Genomic DNA, 17,497 nt, shown 5'->3' with positions numbered 1-17,497 from the left:
ATGTGTCAATCGCAAATTGCATGATGCAAATTACCGCTGTTAAATCTCACCATCTAACATGTAACATACATAGTAATGAAAAATTAAATTCAAAATAAATAAACTTAAATTTAAAACATTCTTGAATATTATTTATGATTATTAATAGCTTTTTTTCTTACTTTTTCTTTATAATAGGTAAGTATTATTGTTTGTAAAATCTATATTATTAAGAGAATAAGCAAAATTTTGTGACCAGTGTCACTTCATTCGAAACTGCTCTATTATGATACATAATTAAGAAATGACCTTTTATCTTGTGAACTATTGACATTTTTAAAGATATAAACTCATCCTGATGTTACACTCATCAAGACCTTTCATTTAAGTACCCACATCAATTTTTCATATATTTATATATTTATATATACTATATATATCTATGTATGAAAAATATATCAAAAATGCATGTAGGTACTCAAATGAAAGCTCTTGATGAGTGTAACATCGGGATGAGCTTATATCTTTAAAATATATATTATATATATGTATATATATGAAAAATATATGAAAATGCATGTGAGTACTCAAATGAAAGCTCTTGATGAGTGTAACATCGGAATGAGATTATATCTTGAAAAACATCAGTAGTTAAGAAAGTACAATGCAATTTAACAAAAGTCATTACTTATTAATAAAACAAAATTTTATTTATTTATACACAAATCACGGCAGTCACATAGTGACTGCAAGGTTGCTAGATATAAAAAAATTATTAGTGGAAATTTTTTTTTATTTAATAAAATTGATTTGTTATAAAATTTTAAAAATTGACAGTATCATAAAAATGTAACATAAATAGCCTAACTATGGTACTGATGCTTCAACAAGCCTTGGGGAGGCACGTGCGAGGGCGTTAAGTCGCGGTTCCATAAGCGAAATCCTTGATATAAAATGAACGATCTATCTTGAAAGTAATGATATCTCAATTACGCCTAACTTTTGACACGTGCCGAGCCGATAATTTCACACCGTGATACGAGTATGAGCCACTTCCTTGATACACGTGTCTGTAATGTAAAAGCTCTTCATTATATTAGGCATGCTTGTGTTATTTTTGTCATAAATGATAATACTTACATTAAAAGCGGCTCATATTTGTTAAAAAGTATTGTATGTTGTATATTCTTCGCGCATATGGATAATTTGTGGGAATAAAACTTTTGTATATCTATTAATATTGATATTAACATTAATATTGCCACTAAGACACTTGAGATGGCACGCGGCCGATAGGATTATTATTTTATTGTGTTTTCTTAGGGATCCGCTGAAGCGATATCATATCAATCCCAAAAAGTATCAGTATCTCTTCAACTTTCGGGTGTACTATTAATACACAATCCACACCAAGGGATGCGTGATATCGGAGGAATAGAAGTGTTGGGACGTTACTAAAGTACGTGGTCACGCACGTGCCGGACACGCGGCCGACACCCGGTTGATAAATGTTTTGTCAATTATCTGCACAGTTAATTTTCAACGGGGTGTTTTTTACTGTGTTGTGCCAACTGGAACTATCTGTTTAAATAGATCTTTTTTTAAGTAATATTTGAGTTTTTTTATTATAAATTTTAAAAATTAATTAATAATACTAATTTGCAGTCACTATGTGACTGCTGTGACTTGTGAATTATGAATAATTATAATTTTGCTTTATTAGATAATGACTTTTGTTAAATTGCACTATACTTTCTTAATTATTGACGTTTTTAACGATATAAGCTCATCTTAATGTTACACTCATCAAGAGCTTTCATTTGAGTACCCACATGCATTTTGATATATTTTTCATATATTCATATATATAAATATATAAAATATATGAAAAATTGATGTGGGTACTCAAATGAAAGGTCTCGATGAATGTAACATCGGGATGAGCTTATATCTTTAAAAATGTCAATAGTTCACGAGATACAAGGTAATTTCTTTAAATTGCACTGTAATTTCTTAAATATTGACATTTTTAAAGATATGAGCTCATCTCGATGTTACACTCATTAAGAGCTTTCATTTGAATACCCACATGCATTTTTAATATATTTTTCATATATTCATATATATATATAAATATATGAAAAATTGACGTGGGTACTTAAATGAAAGGTCTCGATGAATGTAACATCGGGATGAGCTTATATCTTTAAAAATGTCAATAGTTCACGAGATACAAGGTAATTTCTTAATTATGTATCTAGAGATAGAGTATTTTCGAATACAGCCTAAATACTTATCGTAATAAATTGAATATTGGTGAGAATTATATGAAACCTTGAAAAGGCACAAATTCAAGTCAAGACCTTTGCAATGACACTAAATTTCACTAAAAAAATCGATTTTATCATATGACTATCTTGGAAACAAAATTTTTCTTATTCTCTTAATAATATAGATTTACCTGGAATAATTCTAAAAAATTAATTGCCCGAAAAAATTTGTAACTCTTGAAGAAATAAGAATACTAAATCACAAATTTTTAACCGAGAAGTTAAAAAATTAAATTTAAATTTTGTCTTCTATTAAAATTCAATGACAAAATAAATTTAAATTGAGTGATACTTTGAATATCATGAATCAGATCTTAAAAGTTATTAAATAACTTATTAGTGGTTTGAATAGTAGTCTTCAAAAAGAACCAGGTGAGTTTACCGGAGCGCATGACGCCTTTTGACGTTAACGCCACTATTTCTTTTTATCTTTCAATCCTATCCTGAATGGCAGACCTGAAAATAAAATATGAGATTCCCCTGGCATGAACATGAACAGAAAGAACTATTAACAATCATTTGATCAAAATCTCCTGTACTTAGTTGTAAATATCCAGTGCATTGGTTCTCTACGAGTCGCCATTTTAGCATTTTAAGCTCTTAACATACAGTATATACTTGGTATTATATTTTCAGTGCGGCTATCATTTCATTATTTCACTTATCTTGGATCAAAGGACGTCAATGAATCCCCCATCAGACTCATATCCACCATCCTCTACCCGCTATCCGCAACGATCTGTCCACCATTTTCTTTTCAACGACCACGCAGTTTTTGGGGCGAATATCCACCATGAACGGGCTATTAGAGATGGATGTATGGAGAGTTTTAAAAGAAGAAATTATTTTATCAGCTCCCTATATACTATATACTATATTCTTCTTCGGCAAATGTATCCTTTGTTCTGGGATGAGCGATCTACAATCGAGGATAGACTCCAAGTCCCTGGGGAGTCCGCTTGCAACTCCCTTCACGATCATTATCGTTTTTACGACTAAGACCGATCATCTAAGAAATTATAAAAATATTCTTGGTAATAAAATAAATCCCAGCTGATATTTATCGACCATAAATCACTATTTACAAGGATCATTATTATTTAGAAAAGCGAAAAAAAATTATTTTTCTGTATAACAAGCGCAATAATTACCTGATTAACCAGAGAGGTTGGAACAAATCACAATAAAAAGTCACCCTTACCTCAGGATCATTTTTTTTCATAAATATTACTTTTTAAAAACTATTTAATTTTACGGTTGACGCTGAGGGAACTCACCCTTAAGATTTCCATTGAATTTCAATGTCTGAATTTTTCCCAAGAGTTTTTCAGTAATCATCTATTGAAAAAAAATTTTATTTCAGTTATATCTATAAAATATAATTTTATTTTCCCAGGTTTCTAATGTTGATTCAGAGAAAAAAAAATCCTGAGTGTAAAATAAATTCACAGAATTTTATTTAGTATTTTATATTATATTATTTATATAATATAAAATATAATTAAGAAATGATATTGTATCTCGTGGACTATTGACATTTTTAAAGATATAAGCTCATTTCGATGTTACACTCATCGAGACCTTTCATTTGAATACCCACATCAATTTTTCATATATTTATATATATTATATATATATATATCAAAATGCATGTGGGTACTCAAATGAAAGGTCTTGATGAGTGTAACATCAGGATGAGTTTATATCTTTGAAAACGTCAATAGTTAAAAAAGTACAGTGCAATTTAACATAATTAAGAAATGACATTGTATCTCGTGAACTATTGCCATTTTTGAAGATATAAGCTCATTTCGATGTTACACTCATCGAGACCTTTCATTTGAGTACCCACATCAATTTTTCATATATTTATATATATTATATATATGTATATATGAAAAATATATCAAAAATGCATATGGGTATTCAAATGAAAGCTCTTGATGAGTGTAACATCAGGATGAGCTTATATCTTTAAAAACGTCAATATTTAAGAAAATACAGTGCAATTTAAAAAAATTCATTATTTAATTAAGCAAAATTTTGTTTATTTATAGTTCACAAGTCATAACAGTCACATAAATAAAATTAAAAATAATTATCATAAAAATAAATATAATTTGAAACTGACCTTTTGAAAAAAAAAATTTAATTAAAAATATAAATAATTCAAAAAATTTATTAAAAAATCTAAATGAATAATTAATTATTCCAAGGTATTAAATATTCATACCCCGATAATTCGCATGAAGTCTTCCAGAAGCTGAACTAGAATATTTATCCTCAGTTGACTGGTTGTTTGTAAATTTAATATACGAAAGATTCTAACGTAAAATCGATTTTAAAAATAAAATGTAATTTATTGATGATGGTATTAGCGACTCGTTAGCATGAGTTGATAATCTGAGGAACAGGATTAACTCCCCTTTTCTTCTTACCTTCGTGCCCTAGTGCACCCTCATTCATTTTATATATATAAAGCGTATAGTAAATCCTATTCTTCGTGGGCGTTCGCCCGGAAAGACGATCGGGGACAACTTTTTGGCATTAGGGCAGGTACAACAAAAAAATAAAGTGTCTAGTTCTGCTGGGGGTCCAATACAACAAAAAAGACATTTATTATAAATTGATACCGAAGATTGAAGCTCCAATGCTCTAGATAACTCAGGACTTTACTCGGGGGAATTTAAAAACTGAAATGTTAAAAAAACTGCAGTCTCTTGGGAGAGAGACTAGACGGGTTCCTTGAAGTTGGGGTCGGATGTAAGAGGGTGAAAATTTGTTCCCTTGTTCGGCTATTACCTCGAGTGGACATAAAAAAATAAAATGAAAATATAAAGAGTAGGGATGCTGGTTTATAATAAAATTCAGAGACAATGACGCGCTTCTGTTTATTTACTTACTTTTTTAGGACCATTGTCCTCGGGAGTGTATGATGTATGAAAATATGAGGAAGCCATGCGTGGAGCTTTTGTTATTGGCATGTATTATTTTTATCAAGCAACTGTTTCACTTGCGATGACGGTCCACTTAATTTTCAAGAGTCTGGACTGTAGTCGTGCTCTATGTGTACGGAGAAGAGCCAATGATGGAGCATCTGCAGCTGAGTATGGATTCAATGAATCTTCCATAGGTGAGTGAGCGGGTAAACGCCTGGAAATCCTTGACACGAGATCAATTATCGGTAATGTTTTTGAATATACATTTTATTTTGGTTTTATGATTCAATTATTTTTATTTTTTGGCTCTAGAGGTCAAGAACGGACACCGATTTTCACAATAGTCAATTATGGTGAGAAGAACACCTGGAAGAAAAAGATATTTTTTGTTGTTAGAAGCTTGGTGGAGGATTTTATTTTGATGTCAGGAAATATCCTGGGAAAAAGTGAAATTTACTTGGGGAAAATATTTTTTTGGAAAATAGAAAATTAATTATTCTAAAGGAATAAATTTTTAGAAAATATTCTTGATTTTAAGTTGTTAAATTAATAAAAAAGTAGTAAATAAAAATATGAGACTAAAATCAGAGCCTTTGACAATTTTTTTCATTAACTAAATTAAGAATTAAAAAATTGCTTTTATAGTTTTTCAAATCTTCTACAATTGAAATTTTTATCATAACTTTTCCAATAAAAATTGTCATATATCTGTTACTTTAATTTTAATTAAAAAAACTAGTAAATTGTTCTAAAATTAAGAATTTCAAAGATACATACTTATTGTTTTAATTAAAAAAAAATTAATTTGTTTAAAAATATCGGACATTTATGACATTAAAGTTAGCCATTACTTGACAATTTTTTAATTGTATTTAACAAAAAAATTATTTTTTAAAAATTGCATTTTTTTTTTTTTATTTCTACGTGTCAATTTTTTTAATAATTCTTTTCTTGTCATAATTAATTTATTACAAAAATTTTTAAAATTATCAAATATCTGTAGAAAATTAAATTAGCCGACGTTAAAAAATTTTGAGAAGTATTTTTGATTGAAAGTTATTGCAAAAAAATAAAAAAAAAAATTTCATTTGTAAAAAACTTGAAAAACTGTAAGTGAAATTTTTACAAAATATTTTCTTGTTCTAATTTCATTATTGAAAAAAAATAAAAAATGTCGGCTAACTTTAGTATTATTAATAGTAATAATAAAATATTTTAAGTGATATTTGAATTTAATATAAACATAAATAATAAAAATGAAGCTAAAAGTAAAAATAAAAATAAAATAGGTGATATTGTGAATGTATTAGTTGTTTAGAATCGTATTTTTTATCTTTGTTAGAAAGCAGACATTGAATCTTCAAAGAAGTTGGTATCCTGGCAGTGTTCGTTAACTAGATTAGCTTTATTAAAGCAAATTTTTAAGGGAGTTGGGAAAGAACGGATAGGGAAAAGGGGGACCTACTCAGTGGGAATTTTTCCGTAATTGAAAAAATAATCAGACAGCCCAGATTGGGAATCGAACCCAGATCTCTCGGTTACGCGCCAAGGGCTCTACCAGTTAAGCTATCCGAGACGGCTATCTTGGGTTAAATAAAATTTAATTTTTGAAAAAAAATCAAAAAGTTAAAAACGTCGGGTAATTTTGGTATTATGGACATTTAATCATTTCAATACACAGTAAAAAAATTTGCGTCATTGCGTCAAAAAACTTAGTGATAAAAATTTTTGTGTTAAATATTCAACACTTTTTTGTGTTGATTTAACATTTATTGTGTTAAATTAACACAAAAAAGTGTTAAATCAACACAAAAAAATGTTAAATATTTAACACAAAAATTTTTATCACTAAGTTTTTTGACGCAATGACGCAAAATTTTTTACTGTGTATTATCCACATGTCCAATTTGAGATTATAAAATTTCTTCCCGAACAATGTTCCAACCCCAAAAACAGGTTATGTAACCCACTTGAAACAATAACCAATTACAATCAATAACCGTATAAATGTACGAACAAACAAACAAATCAGCTCACCACCGTGGAGACGCTGACCAAGCAAAGCACGTGTCAGAACCCTACGTCACGGCGCTTTAAAGGATTACACGTCGATTACAAGGATTAATTTAAAACTCTCATCTTTCATTGCCGGTAACTCCGTATACTCCGTGGACACCCTTCTGTGGGTTACTCCATGGTTTTACAATCAGTCATCCGTGCTTTGACATGCATAAGGGGTTGCCTGAACTTTAAACTGAAAGAGCCAGATTAACCGGCCTCGTTAGGACACTCTCTTCCGTTGGGACACTTTGATGCATCGATATCTCAAATAAAAAACAAACAATTACTTTCATTTTACTTCACCCTTTACTGGATTCTTGCTTGTCATTGTTTATCCCGCCCAAGTCCGCTCCGCCTTCTTCTGGGAAGAAACTAAACTTCGTTTAGTAACAGTTAAGCAAACCAAAACGTCAGATTTTTATTAATTATTAATTTTTTAAAGCTTAAAATTAATTGTTCCTTTTTTTAGATCCAGAAGAAGGTTATAAGTTATAAGGAACAACGATAAATAATAAGAGTAAGTAATAAATAATAAATAAAAAGCGGGTACCAGTAGTGCGGAGCTTTTGAGAGATGTTGAAGCTGGTCCCCCGGTTAATGCACAAGGTGCCCCTTGGCTTTTTTTCCACCCATGAATGATGATGTATGAGATGTTGGCTGGCTGCTAGGGGCTCGGTAAAGGGTTCCTTTGTTGTCTTCCCCCTGGAAAACGAGGTCCTGCGAGCCGCGGGGGACAGTGAAATATTACGCAAGCAAATACTTTTATTGGACTGGGTAATGCTACAGTAAACTTACCCAAAGGTTTTTTACCTTGACGAGCAGAGGACTCTAAAATGTCAATGCGGCTGTTTATTTTTTTAGACCATGAAAATTAAAATGAATTTAGCAGATAATTTAATGATTTTAATAAGAATTTTTTTAACAAATAAATTGGAAAATTAATTTAACATATATTTAATCATTTTTTTAATTTTATAACAAATAAATTATGGCAAAAAAATTGATATGTAGAAATTAAAAAAAACAAAAAAATGCAATTTTTTTTTAATAATTTTATGAAAATTAATTTAGCAGAGATTTGATAATTTTTAAAATTTTTTGACGAGTAAATTATAGCAAAAAAAAATTATAAAAAAATTGATATGTAGAAATTTCAAAAAATTAAAAATGCAATTTTTTAAAAATAATTTTTCGGAAGAAATTTATTTGTTAAAAAAAAATTAAAAAATCATTGACTGCTCACTTTAATGTCATTAATTTACCAAATATTTGATAATTTAAAAAATTTTTGTAACAAATAAATTATGACAAAAATAAAATAACAAGAAAAATTGACATGTAGAAATTTTAAAAAATGAAAAATGCAATTTTTTAAAAATAATTTTTTTGAACAAATTTACTTGTTGAATAGAATAAAAAAATTGTCAAGGGACAGCTAAATTTAGTGTCATATAAATTAGAAAGAAAAATTGACATTTAGAAATTTTTAAAAATAAAAAATGCAATTTTTTAAAAATAATTTTTTGGAAAAAATTTGCTTGTTGAAGAAAATAAAAAAATTATCAAGTGACAGCTAAATTAAATGTCATAAAAATTGGAAAGAAAAATTGATATTTAGAAATTTTAAAAAATAAAAAATGCAATTTTTTAAAAATAATTTTTTAGTACAAATTTATTTGTTAAAAAAAATTAAAAAATGATCAAGTGATTGCTAACTTTAATGTTATAGTTAGATTGATTTTTAAAAAGAATTAAAAAATGGTGTTAGAACAAAACGTTGAATTTATGTTAACGTTTTATTTTTTTTATTTTGTTTTTGAGTTGATGGAGGACAGGCGTGTAGGGTTAAACGAACTCGAAATTCAATACTCGAGGGAGGGATTTCGAAAAGGAAAAACATGAAAGAGCATCAAAAATACAATATGCAAATATGATCGGACATGGTTAGGTTTCGTACATTAAATTTAGTGTTGAGCCCTTGTTGTTGTCATGAGCCAATGTAATATACATACAGTAAAAGAAGAGGTCGGATGACGACAATGACTTGTATTGGACCTGGCACACGCTTGCATTATATTACATATACATATACCATATACATGTCTGGCTTGTGACAATAGAAAATAATAAACCGTGATAAATAGCCTAGCAAATAGACCCGAATTATTCGGATCCAGGTGCTCGAAAATATTCCGTATGATATTTTTAGTTGAGCAAATATTAATTCGGAGCTTTGAACTTTGTCAATAAGCTGCGAGAAAATTAATTTACATTGCTGCTCAAGGGTTCTTGTTCCTCGTTTACGTGTATTTGACTAAGACATTAATTTGACACGTCGCTGAGTCCATTTTTTTTTTTTTAAATGCGGCAGAGTGATTTTACTTGGTAATTGTGCTGTTTTATTCTTCAAGTCAAAACAGTCGTGATTTATAAAATTATTTGCGACAGTAAAAATTAAGAAGTGCAGCATTGTTATAAAATGAGTAATAATATAATAGATGAAAATTAAATTAGCCGTCTAAAAATTAAAAAAATTTTTTTAATTAAAAAAATTTTGACATTGAGAAAATTTCTAAATTCAGTTTTTAAAAAAATTTTTTTTACTTTTAATTTTTATTGATTCAAAAAATCAAAAATTCTTAAATATCTGCTAATTTTATCATTGTTATAAATAATACTGAAATTAAGAGACATTTTATAATTTTTAAAAATTTTTTAACAAATAAATTATAGCAAGAAAAATTTATTTTAAAAGTTTCATCTTTAAAAACTTTAAAAAATCATAAATGTAATTTTTAAAAAATAATTTTTTAGGATTAGTTTATTATTTAAAAAAAAAAATATTAAATATCTTCTAATTTTATCATTGTAATAAATAATACGAAAATTAAGAGACATTTTATAATTTTTAAAAATTTTTTAACAAATAAATTATAGCAAGAAAAATTTATTTAAAAAGTTCCATCTTTAAAAACTCTAAAAAATTATTAATACAAATTTTAAAAATAATTTTCTAGGAATAGTTTATTATTTTTAAAGAAATAAAAAAATTGTTAGTCTGCTAATTTTAGTATCATTATAATAATTAAAAAATAAAAGAGTTGATAAAATCTTAGCTCATTTTCTGTAACTCAATAGTTTACGTGCCACGACAATAGATGCACCGACACTTGACACTCCATTCGAGTGCATGAAGCTTATTGCAAAAAGTGCACATGCACTTTTTAAAACAACCTCAAGACGTCCAAGTATCAATACAGTAACGATAAAATATAATTGCGCGGGCGCGGGTCAATAGTCAGACGAAGTTGCCGCGGCGACGTGACGGTACTGATTCATCTGCCTCCGACGCCGGCTGCTCTGTCTACTCTGTCTACTTTGTATCGCGAAACCTTCTACACATAGTTTAGAGACGGCTCCAGACGATACCATACAATAGTTAACTTTGTATTACTTATAAGTACATTTACAAGTGTCTCGTGGTTTTAAATTAATTTTTCAAACTGGATGCAGGTAATTTTCCAATTTTTAGATCAAATTTACAAGACTTAGAATTGTTTTATTTTTTATTTAAATTTTTGCAAAATATTTATACAAAAAATGACGACAATTCAATTCATTGATTTTTTTTCAATGAATTAATAATCGATTTGTTTTATTAATAAATATTATTTTGGTATTTTCATTAAAATATTCGAGATTAAAAATGCGATAAATCAAAATCGATTACGCAGAGACTTACCATACACGTGCTGGTAGAGCGTACGTGACACATGTGATTATGATTACAAATCACGGAATTAAATAACACACACAGCAGCTTACGTAGCACTTGTGCTACACAATTGTCACGCGAGTTTACAGTCAATGAGCAAAAGAGGGAAGGTAAAAATGTCAATTGGCTATAAGTTATAACTGCATATGAGATTAAGCAATCTTTCAATTATTGGCATTATTGTTCTCTAAACATTTTTTATTACTCATAAGTAATATATCATATCTAGCTAAACTTGATAATAGTTGTTGCGTGTTTCAGGTACTCTAGGTAAATTATGACAAGGAAAAGTAAGGTCGACGTTATCAAAGAGAAGAAAGCTGAAAAGAAGCTTAATTATGAAGACACTGAAGTGAAAGATGAATTTTTACTTGAGAAAATTGAAAGTAAATTTGGATTTTGTGATAGTAAATTTTTTAGCAATTTTGAAAGTGCTTGCGGGTTCAAGTTTGAAGATTTAAAAAGTTTTGATAAGTTTGTTGCTCTTTTGTATCGGCCAACCGATCCAGCTAGTTTGGGAGTCGTTCGAGCATTATTTGGTGAGTAAATTTTTTTTTTACATTAATAATTTTTAGTTTTAAAATAAAACTTTTCTCGACTTATAACTTTGTCTAGCTAGTATAACCCGTTGAGGAAACACGTTAAAAAAATTCTAATTCGTTTCCTATGTGATGTATTGACTTATAATTGGTACCAAACTTTAATATAACATTCTCTCTAAATATCTTAATAGTTATTTTTAATTTCTAATTTTAAAATACTGAAAAATCGTTTAGAAGAAAAAACTTACGAACTTTTTTTATGAAAAAAGTCGTAGAAATTTTGATTTTTACGATATCGAAAAAAAAAACCGACGGCATTTTATTCGTAAAACAATATATTTTGAGGAAAAAAATCAATATTTTATGAAGTTTGAAGTTACGAATTTCGGTCAGTCGCTTAAAATGAGAATAAAACATTTAAACATGCAAAATAATATAGAAAGATTTAGTTTTTTGTCATAAAACTCTTTTATTATAATTATTACTATAAAGAAATAGAAATCTATTCAAGAATATCAATGAAATCAGTCGTAAATGAGACTGTCTCACACAGAAAAAAAAATGTTCTTGAATCAAGTGTATAATTTTGAAGAACTTGATTTGAGTAGAAAAATTCTTGAACTAATAAATTTTTCTTGATTTAAGAAAATTTTACTTGATTCAAGAATTTTTCGTCTTGAGTCAAGATAATTATCCTCTTCAAAATTATTTTCTTGGTTCAAAAATTTTTCTCTCGAATCAAGTTAATTTTTTAACTTCCCGCTAAAAATCTCAGATTTTCAAAAATCGGGAAGTTATTGTTTTTACCCCGTTTGGCAAAAATCGAGTTTTCATCAGATCTCGACGTTTGAAGGTCACAGGAAGCTTCCCTGACTACCCCCGCGATGTTGTCACTATGTCTGTATGTATGTATGTGTGTGTGTGTGTGTGTGTGTGTGTGTGTGTGTGTGACTATGTGACTCGCTTATAACTTTTGAACGGTTGAACCGATTTCATCGCGGTTGGTGCCATTCGAAAGGGCTACGCTGAACTTAGATTTCCTGAGAATTTGAACCGATTCGGACCGATAGATTTTAAGAAATCTTGAAAAATCTTAAAAAAAATAAGAAAAAATCATTTTTTGAAAGTAGTTTTTGGAATATCTTTAAACGGCTCTATCGATCAACTTCAAAAACTAATCCGCCCTTAAGCTTGAAAAACCACGCCGATCGGCGTCAACCCGATCAAAATCGGTTGATTCGTTCGAGAGATAGCGTGAACGAAAGAAAACCGAAAAAAACCGAAAAAAGTGTTTTTTTCACATAACTTCGTCATTTCTTCTCGGATCGTTTTTGATGACATAGAATAATTTCAGAAGTTAAAAAACCGCGTCGATTGCCGCCGAAAACGTGGAAATCGGTTGATTAGTTCGAGAGATATCCTCGACGAAATATTTGGAAATAAGGATTTTTTCAACATAACTTCGACATTTTTTGGAATAACTTTCAAACAGCTCTACCGATCGATTCCAAAAACTAATCAGCTCTTAACATCATAAAACCACGTCAATTGCCACCAAGCTGGTCAAAATCGGTTGATTCGTTCGAGAGATATCGTGAACGAAAGAAAACCGAAAAGTGTTTTTCAGAGTTACTCCGAAATTTCTAGTTTGACCAATTGAAACTTAGAAATTATTTATAAGGCTTAAAAAACTACGTAGAATGCCGCCAACCGCGTAAAAATCGGTTCATTCATTCAAAAGTTATTGCGGTATGAACATTCAAAAAATAGTGTTCCATGAAACTTCTATCAGACTTTTGAGCTCAAAGAGCTCAAAAGCATAGAAAAGGTATCTTTTTGAGCTCGGAGAGCTTAAAACAACACACAGATTGTACTTTTGAGCTCGAAGAGCTCAAAAAAGCGGCCAGGTATTAACGGAATTAGCGGGAAGTTGCAGGGATGGCCTTTAGGGTCAACCGTTTTCCTAATTTTTTTTCAGTGCATTTATAAATCTCCTAAATTCAAAATTGCCTCAAAGTTCGCCTGGGGTCCACTGAACCCCGTGTGACCTCAACGGGATAAAATACATTTTTGTTACTTGAATTTATCATCTTAAATTATCATATTTTTTTTATTTTACACCACTGAGTTTCTTTATTTTTTAATTTTTATACTCAAATTTATACTTTTCTCGTATTTATCATAACTAAATTCCAAATTTAAGTAAAACGATTCTTTCTTAATTTAATATCTAAAATTTTGAAATTTTATATCCTCATTATTCATACGTGTACTTTATTATAATTTTTTTTTTTTTGTATACTTTTGCCATTTGGCTATACTGTCTTGGTATTAAATTTAAATAAATAAATAAAAATTCAAACAAATTACCTTGAATTTTTATAAATAAGCTTGTTTAAAATCTCCAAACCTGAAACTAAAAGATAAAACATAATTACAGGATTATGTATGGTGTTAGACGTGGTGGAGGAACGAGGTTTAGCGGACATTGATCTAAAATGGGGAGATCCATACAGCTGTCACTTTCCACTAATCCACGGGATGCGTCCGCCAAGTTTACCCTGGATGATCCTTCTATTCACAGTAATGTGGTTGGGAGCCTTCGGAATCATGCTTGGACTCTGTTTCAAGCTAGCCTGTATCTCCTTCCTCCTCCCCTACTGGTACATATTTCTTCTAGACAAAAGTTTGTGGAACAACCACAGTTACCTCTACGGAGTAGTCACACTGTTGCTATTAGGCACCCAGGCGAATCGATATTTCTCCATTGACGCGCTGCGGAGTCAAGACAGTAAAACCAGCCAAAAAATTCCTCTGTGGAATTACTTCATCATAAAGTTTCAGTTTTTTGCCCTGTACTTTTTGGCAGGGTTGAAAAAATCCAACCGAGAGTGGCTGGAAGGCTACGCGATGACTAATTTATCAGACCACTGGGTCTTTGACCCCTTCAAGATTTTTCTTACCACAGAACAAACGGATTTCTTTGTTGTTCACTGGTTTGGGTTCATCTTCGACCTCACCGTCGGGTTCTGGATGCTTTTTGACAAGACCAGACTTCCTGCGATGCTTTTCTGCACAACTTTTCATCTTATGAATTCAAGATTATTCAGCATAGGAATGTTCCCTTACGTTTGTTTAGCGACGATGCCGCTTTTTTGCCATGTTGACTGGCCCAAGAAATTTTTAAGTAAATTAAAAATATTGTTTGTTAATTCAAAGTCAATTAATCAAGCCTGTGATTGCGCATGTAGTGAAACAAGTACAATAAATGAAGAAAACTCCTTATGCGAAGAAAAGATACCCTCCAAAATAAAGGAACCGAATTTTGAGTCAAAATTAGAAATTAAAAATCCAAAACCTACAAAAAAACAAAAATTTGTTGTAACTTTATTATTAATTCATATTTTTTTACAATTTTTCTTACCTTACTCCCACTTTATCACCAAAGGTTACAACAATTGGACTCCTGGGTTGTACGGGTACTCTTGGGACATGATGGTGCATTCCTGGGACACAGTTTTGATCGTAGTCAGGGTTCACGATAATGAGAAAAATGAGGACCACTTTGTAGACCCACAGGCTTGGGTCCAGAATGATAAGTGGTCGAAACATGGCGATATGATGATACAGTACGCTCAGTGCTTGAAAAATAATTTGCTGCACAGGAAAAAAGAAGTATTGAAGAGAAGAAATTTAGGTATGAGTCACGCTCGGGGAGAGTGGTCCCAGATATCTGGAAACCTGAGTATTTATGTTGATGTACGGTGCTCTTTGAATGGAAGATTCCAGCAACGGATTTTTAATCCCGAGATCGACATGTTGACGGTTGATTGGCACCCCTTTAAGCCGGTCAGCTTTCTTATGCCGCTGCTCACCCAGTTCAGCGGGTATCGCAAGAAGATGGACGAGATTACGAGGCACGTGTACTCTTGGTCTAATTACACAGATGTCTTCTTTGTCGCTGACTACCCTGGAATGGTGCTGGAGAATTACTTCAGTGAGGATTTTAGTAATATTTCGCTGACTGTTCTCGAGGGAGAGGTCACTTACATTGAAGAAGACTCGAAGAGTAAAGTGACGATTGTCAAGGGTCACAGTGTGGGAGTTTCTTGTGGGAAGTTGCATGAAGTTACCACTGTCAGTGCTTATCCGTCTTGTTATATGTACACTTATACCAATCAGACGAGAGAAAATTTGGAAATCATTGATCAGTAAGTTTTCTTTTCAAATTAAGGAGGTATTCTAGTCTAGACGTCCGAATTTTAGACGTTTTTTGACGATCGATAAAAAAAAAAGCAATCTAATTTTTAATAATCCATTTTTTTTTATTATATCTTCACTGAAAAAAAAATTAAATTGAATCAAGAGAAAAATTATTGAACTAAGAAAATAATTTTGAAGAATTTAATTGTTAATAATTTTTAATAATCCGTTTTTATTATATATATTATATTTAATATTATATTTTTATTATATTTAATAATTTTTAATAATCCGTTTTTTTATTATATCCTAACTGAAAAAAAAATTAAATTGAATCAAGAGAAAAATTCTTCAACTAAGAAAATAATTTTGAAGAATTTCATTGTTTTAAATCAAGTAAAATTTACTAAATCCAAAAATAATTTCTTAGTTCAAAAATTTTTTTTTTTTAACCAAAAAGATGAAGTTCTTCAAAATTATTTACTTGATTCAAGTAAATTTTTTTTTCTCTGTTTATTTATACTTTAAAAATCCACATAAAAATTAAAAAAAATATTTATATATATTTCAAAAAGTTACACGCTGTTAAAGTAGAGGGAAAAAAAAACATGTCCATCTTGTCACGATTCCTACCTTTCTGGATGAAAATTAATTTAGCCGGCATCTAAAAATTTTTAGAATTTTTTTTTTATAGAAAAAATTATTACAAAAAACTAAAAAAAAATTAATTTGTAACAAACTTGAAAAACTGTAAGTGGAATTTAAAAAAAAATCTTTTTTTGTTCTAATTTAATTATTGAAAAAAAAATCAAAAGAAAAAAACGTCGGCTAACTTTAGTGTTATCCTTTTCGGTCAACAGTAGGAACGAAAAAAAATTTCCCGACAAAATGGCGACTACTCAAAAGAAGTACTTTATTCAAAAAGAGGTTTAAAGTTTTTAAATCAAGTTTCAGCGATCCGAAAAATCAATTGATGTAAATCAATTTAATAAAATTTTTCAACTTTCTAGACTAGAATATTCCATTAATTGTTTAAAAATTTTTTTTTAAGATTTTGTGGGAATTTCCTGAAATTTGTATGCTATTTATTCATTATTAATTAACAATAGCATTTTTTTGCAATTAACTCACCAGAAATCCCGAATCAGCAAGACGTAGATCCGGATGGCCAATAATGAAGGAATTGAACTACAAAATAAATGCCTGGTGGCGTGCACTAGGTCACATTGCCAATGCATTTTTTTACCTCGTCTATGACGTGCCAATGCTAAGAAGAGTTCCACGCACACTGAATTACTACGAGTATGACTAAGCACTAAATTTTAATTGCCAAAACTTATCCTAAAAAAAAAAGAAGAGAAGACAGCACTTCTGGAATTTATAATGATTATTATTATTAATATTGATTAAATTAAATCAATTAAAATGTTGATAGAAAAAATTTTAAAAATAACTGTGATTGTATATGTAGATGATATTTGTGATTGATGTAGACTTTGTCTAAGTCAAACTCAGTAATTTATGAAATTACCTGAGTGAATAAGTATAAATATATATATTTGTAATGTGTAATTATAATTAGATGTATGTTTTTAAATGTTGTAAAAAAAAGTTTATACTATTATGCATATTATTTATCATAATCAGTTAATAAAAACAATGCCTTAT

At 29.6% G+C, this 17,497-nt stretch overlaps 1 protein-coding gene and 1 long non-coding RNA gene across 6 annotated transcripts; one reads left to right on the top strand and one right to left on the bottom strand.

The window, feature by feature from the left end:
* Positions 1-4,548: 4,548 nt before the first annotated feature.
* Positions 4,549-8,191, bottom strand: LOC123272633. 2 transcript variants are annotated; one of them, XR_006511112.1, is made up of 5 exons: positions 8,105-8,191; positions 7,860-8,026; positions 7,286-7,572; positions 5,213-5,614; positions 4,549-5,111 (listed from the first exon to the last, which is right to left on the bottom strand). It is a non-coding gene; the product is annotated as an uncharacterized LOC123272633 (long non-coding RNA). The 2 variants fall into 2 exon arrangements; XR_006511113.1 differs by having other exon boundaries at positions 4,549-5,614.
* Positions 8,192-10,620: 2,429 nt separating this feature from the next.
* On the top strand, positions 10,621-17,404 carry LOC123272631 (vitamin K-dependent gamma-carboxylase). 4 transcript variants are annotated; one of them, XM_044739550.1, is made up of 5 exons: positions 10,621-10,822; positions 11,044-11,194; positions 11,346-11,623; positions 14,067-15,837; positions 16,964-17,404. In XM_044739550.1, the coding sequence occupies exons 3-5, from the start codon at positions 11,362-11,364 to the stop codon at positions 17,139-17,141; spliced, it is 2,211 nt and encodes a 736-aa protein (XP_044595485.1). In that variant the 5' UTR covers positions 10,621-10,822; positions 11,044-11,194; positions 11,346-11,361; the 3' UTR covers positions 17,142-17,404. The 4 variants fall into 4 exon arrangements, with proteins under 4 accessions (XP_044595485.1, XP_044595484.1, XP_044595486.1 ...); XM_044739549.1 differs by having other exon boundaries at positions 11,009-11,194; XM_044739551.1 differs by lacking the exon at positions 11,044-11,194 and having other exon boundaries at positions 11,330-11,623.
* Positions 17,405-17,497: the final 93 nt, after the last annotated feature.

This window comes from Cotesia glomerata, linkage group LG10 (genome assembly GCF_020080835.1).
Source record: "Cotesia glomerata isolate CgM1 linkage group LG10, MPM_Cglom_v2.3, whole genome shotgun sequence".
NCBI classification, from domain to species: domain Eukaryota; kingdom Metazoa; phylum Arthropoda; class Insecta; order Hymenoptera; family Braconidae; genus Cotesia; species Cotesia glomerata.
This window is presented reverse-complemented; position numbering and strand designations above follow the sequence as displayed.

Excerpts from the sequence above, each read along its gene's own strand:
- LOC123272631 (XM_044739551.1), top strand. The coding sequence starts at position 11,362 with ATGACAAGGAAAAGTAAGGTCGACGTTATCAAAGAGAAGAAAGCTGAA. Across the intron at positions 11,624-14,066 it reads AGTCGTTCGAGCATTATTTG|GATTATGTATGGTGTTAGAC; the intron begins GTGAGTAAATTT and ends ACATAATTACAG. Across the intron at positions 15,838-16,963 it reads AATTTGGAAATCATTGATCA|AAATCCCGAATCAGCAAGAC; the intron begins GTAAGTTTTCTT and ends TTAACTCACCAG.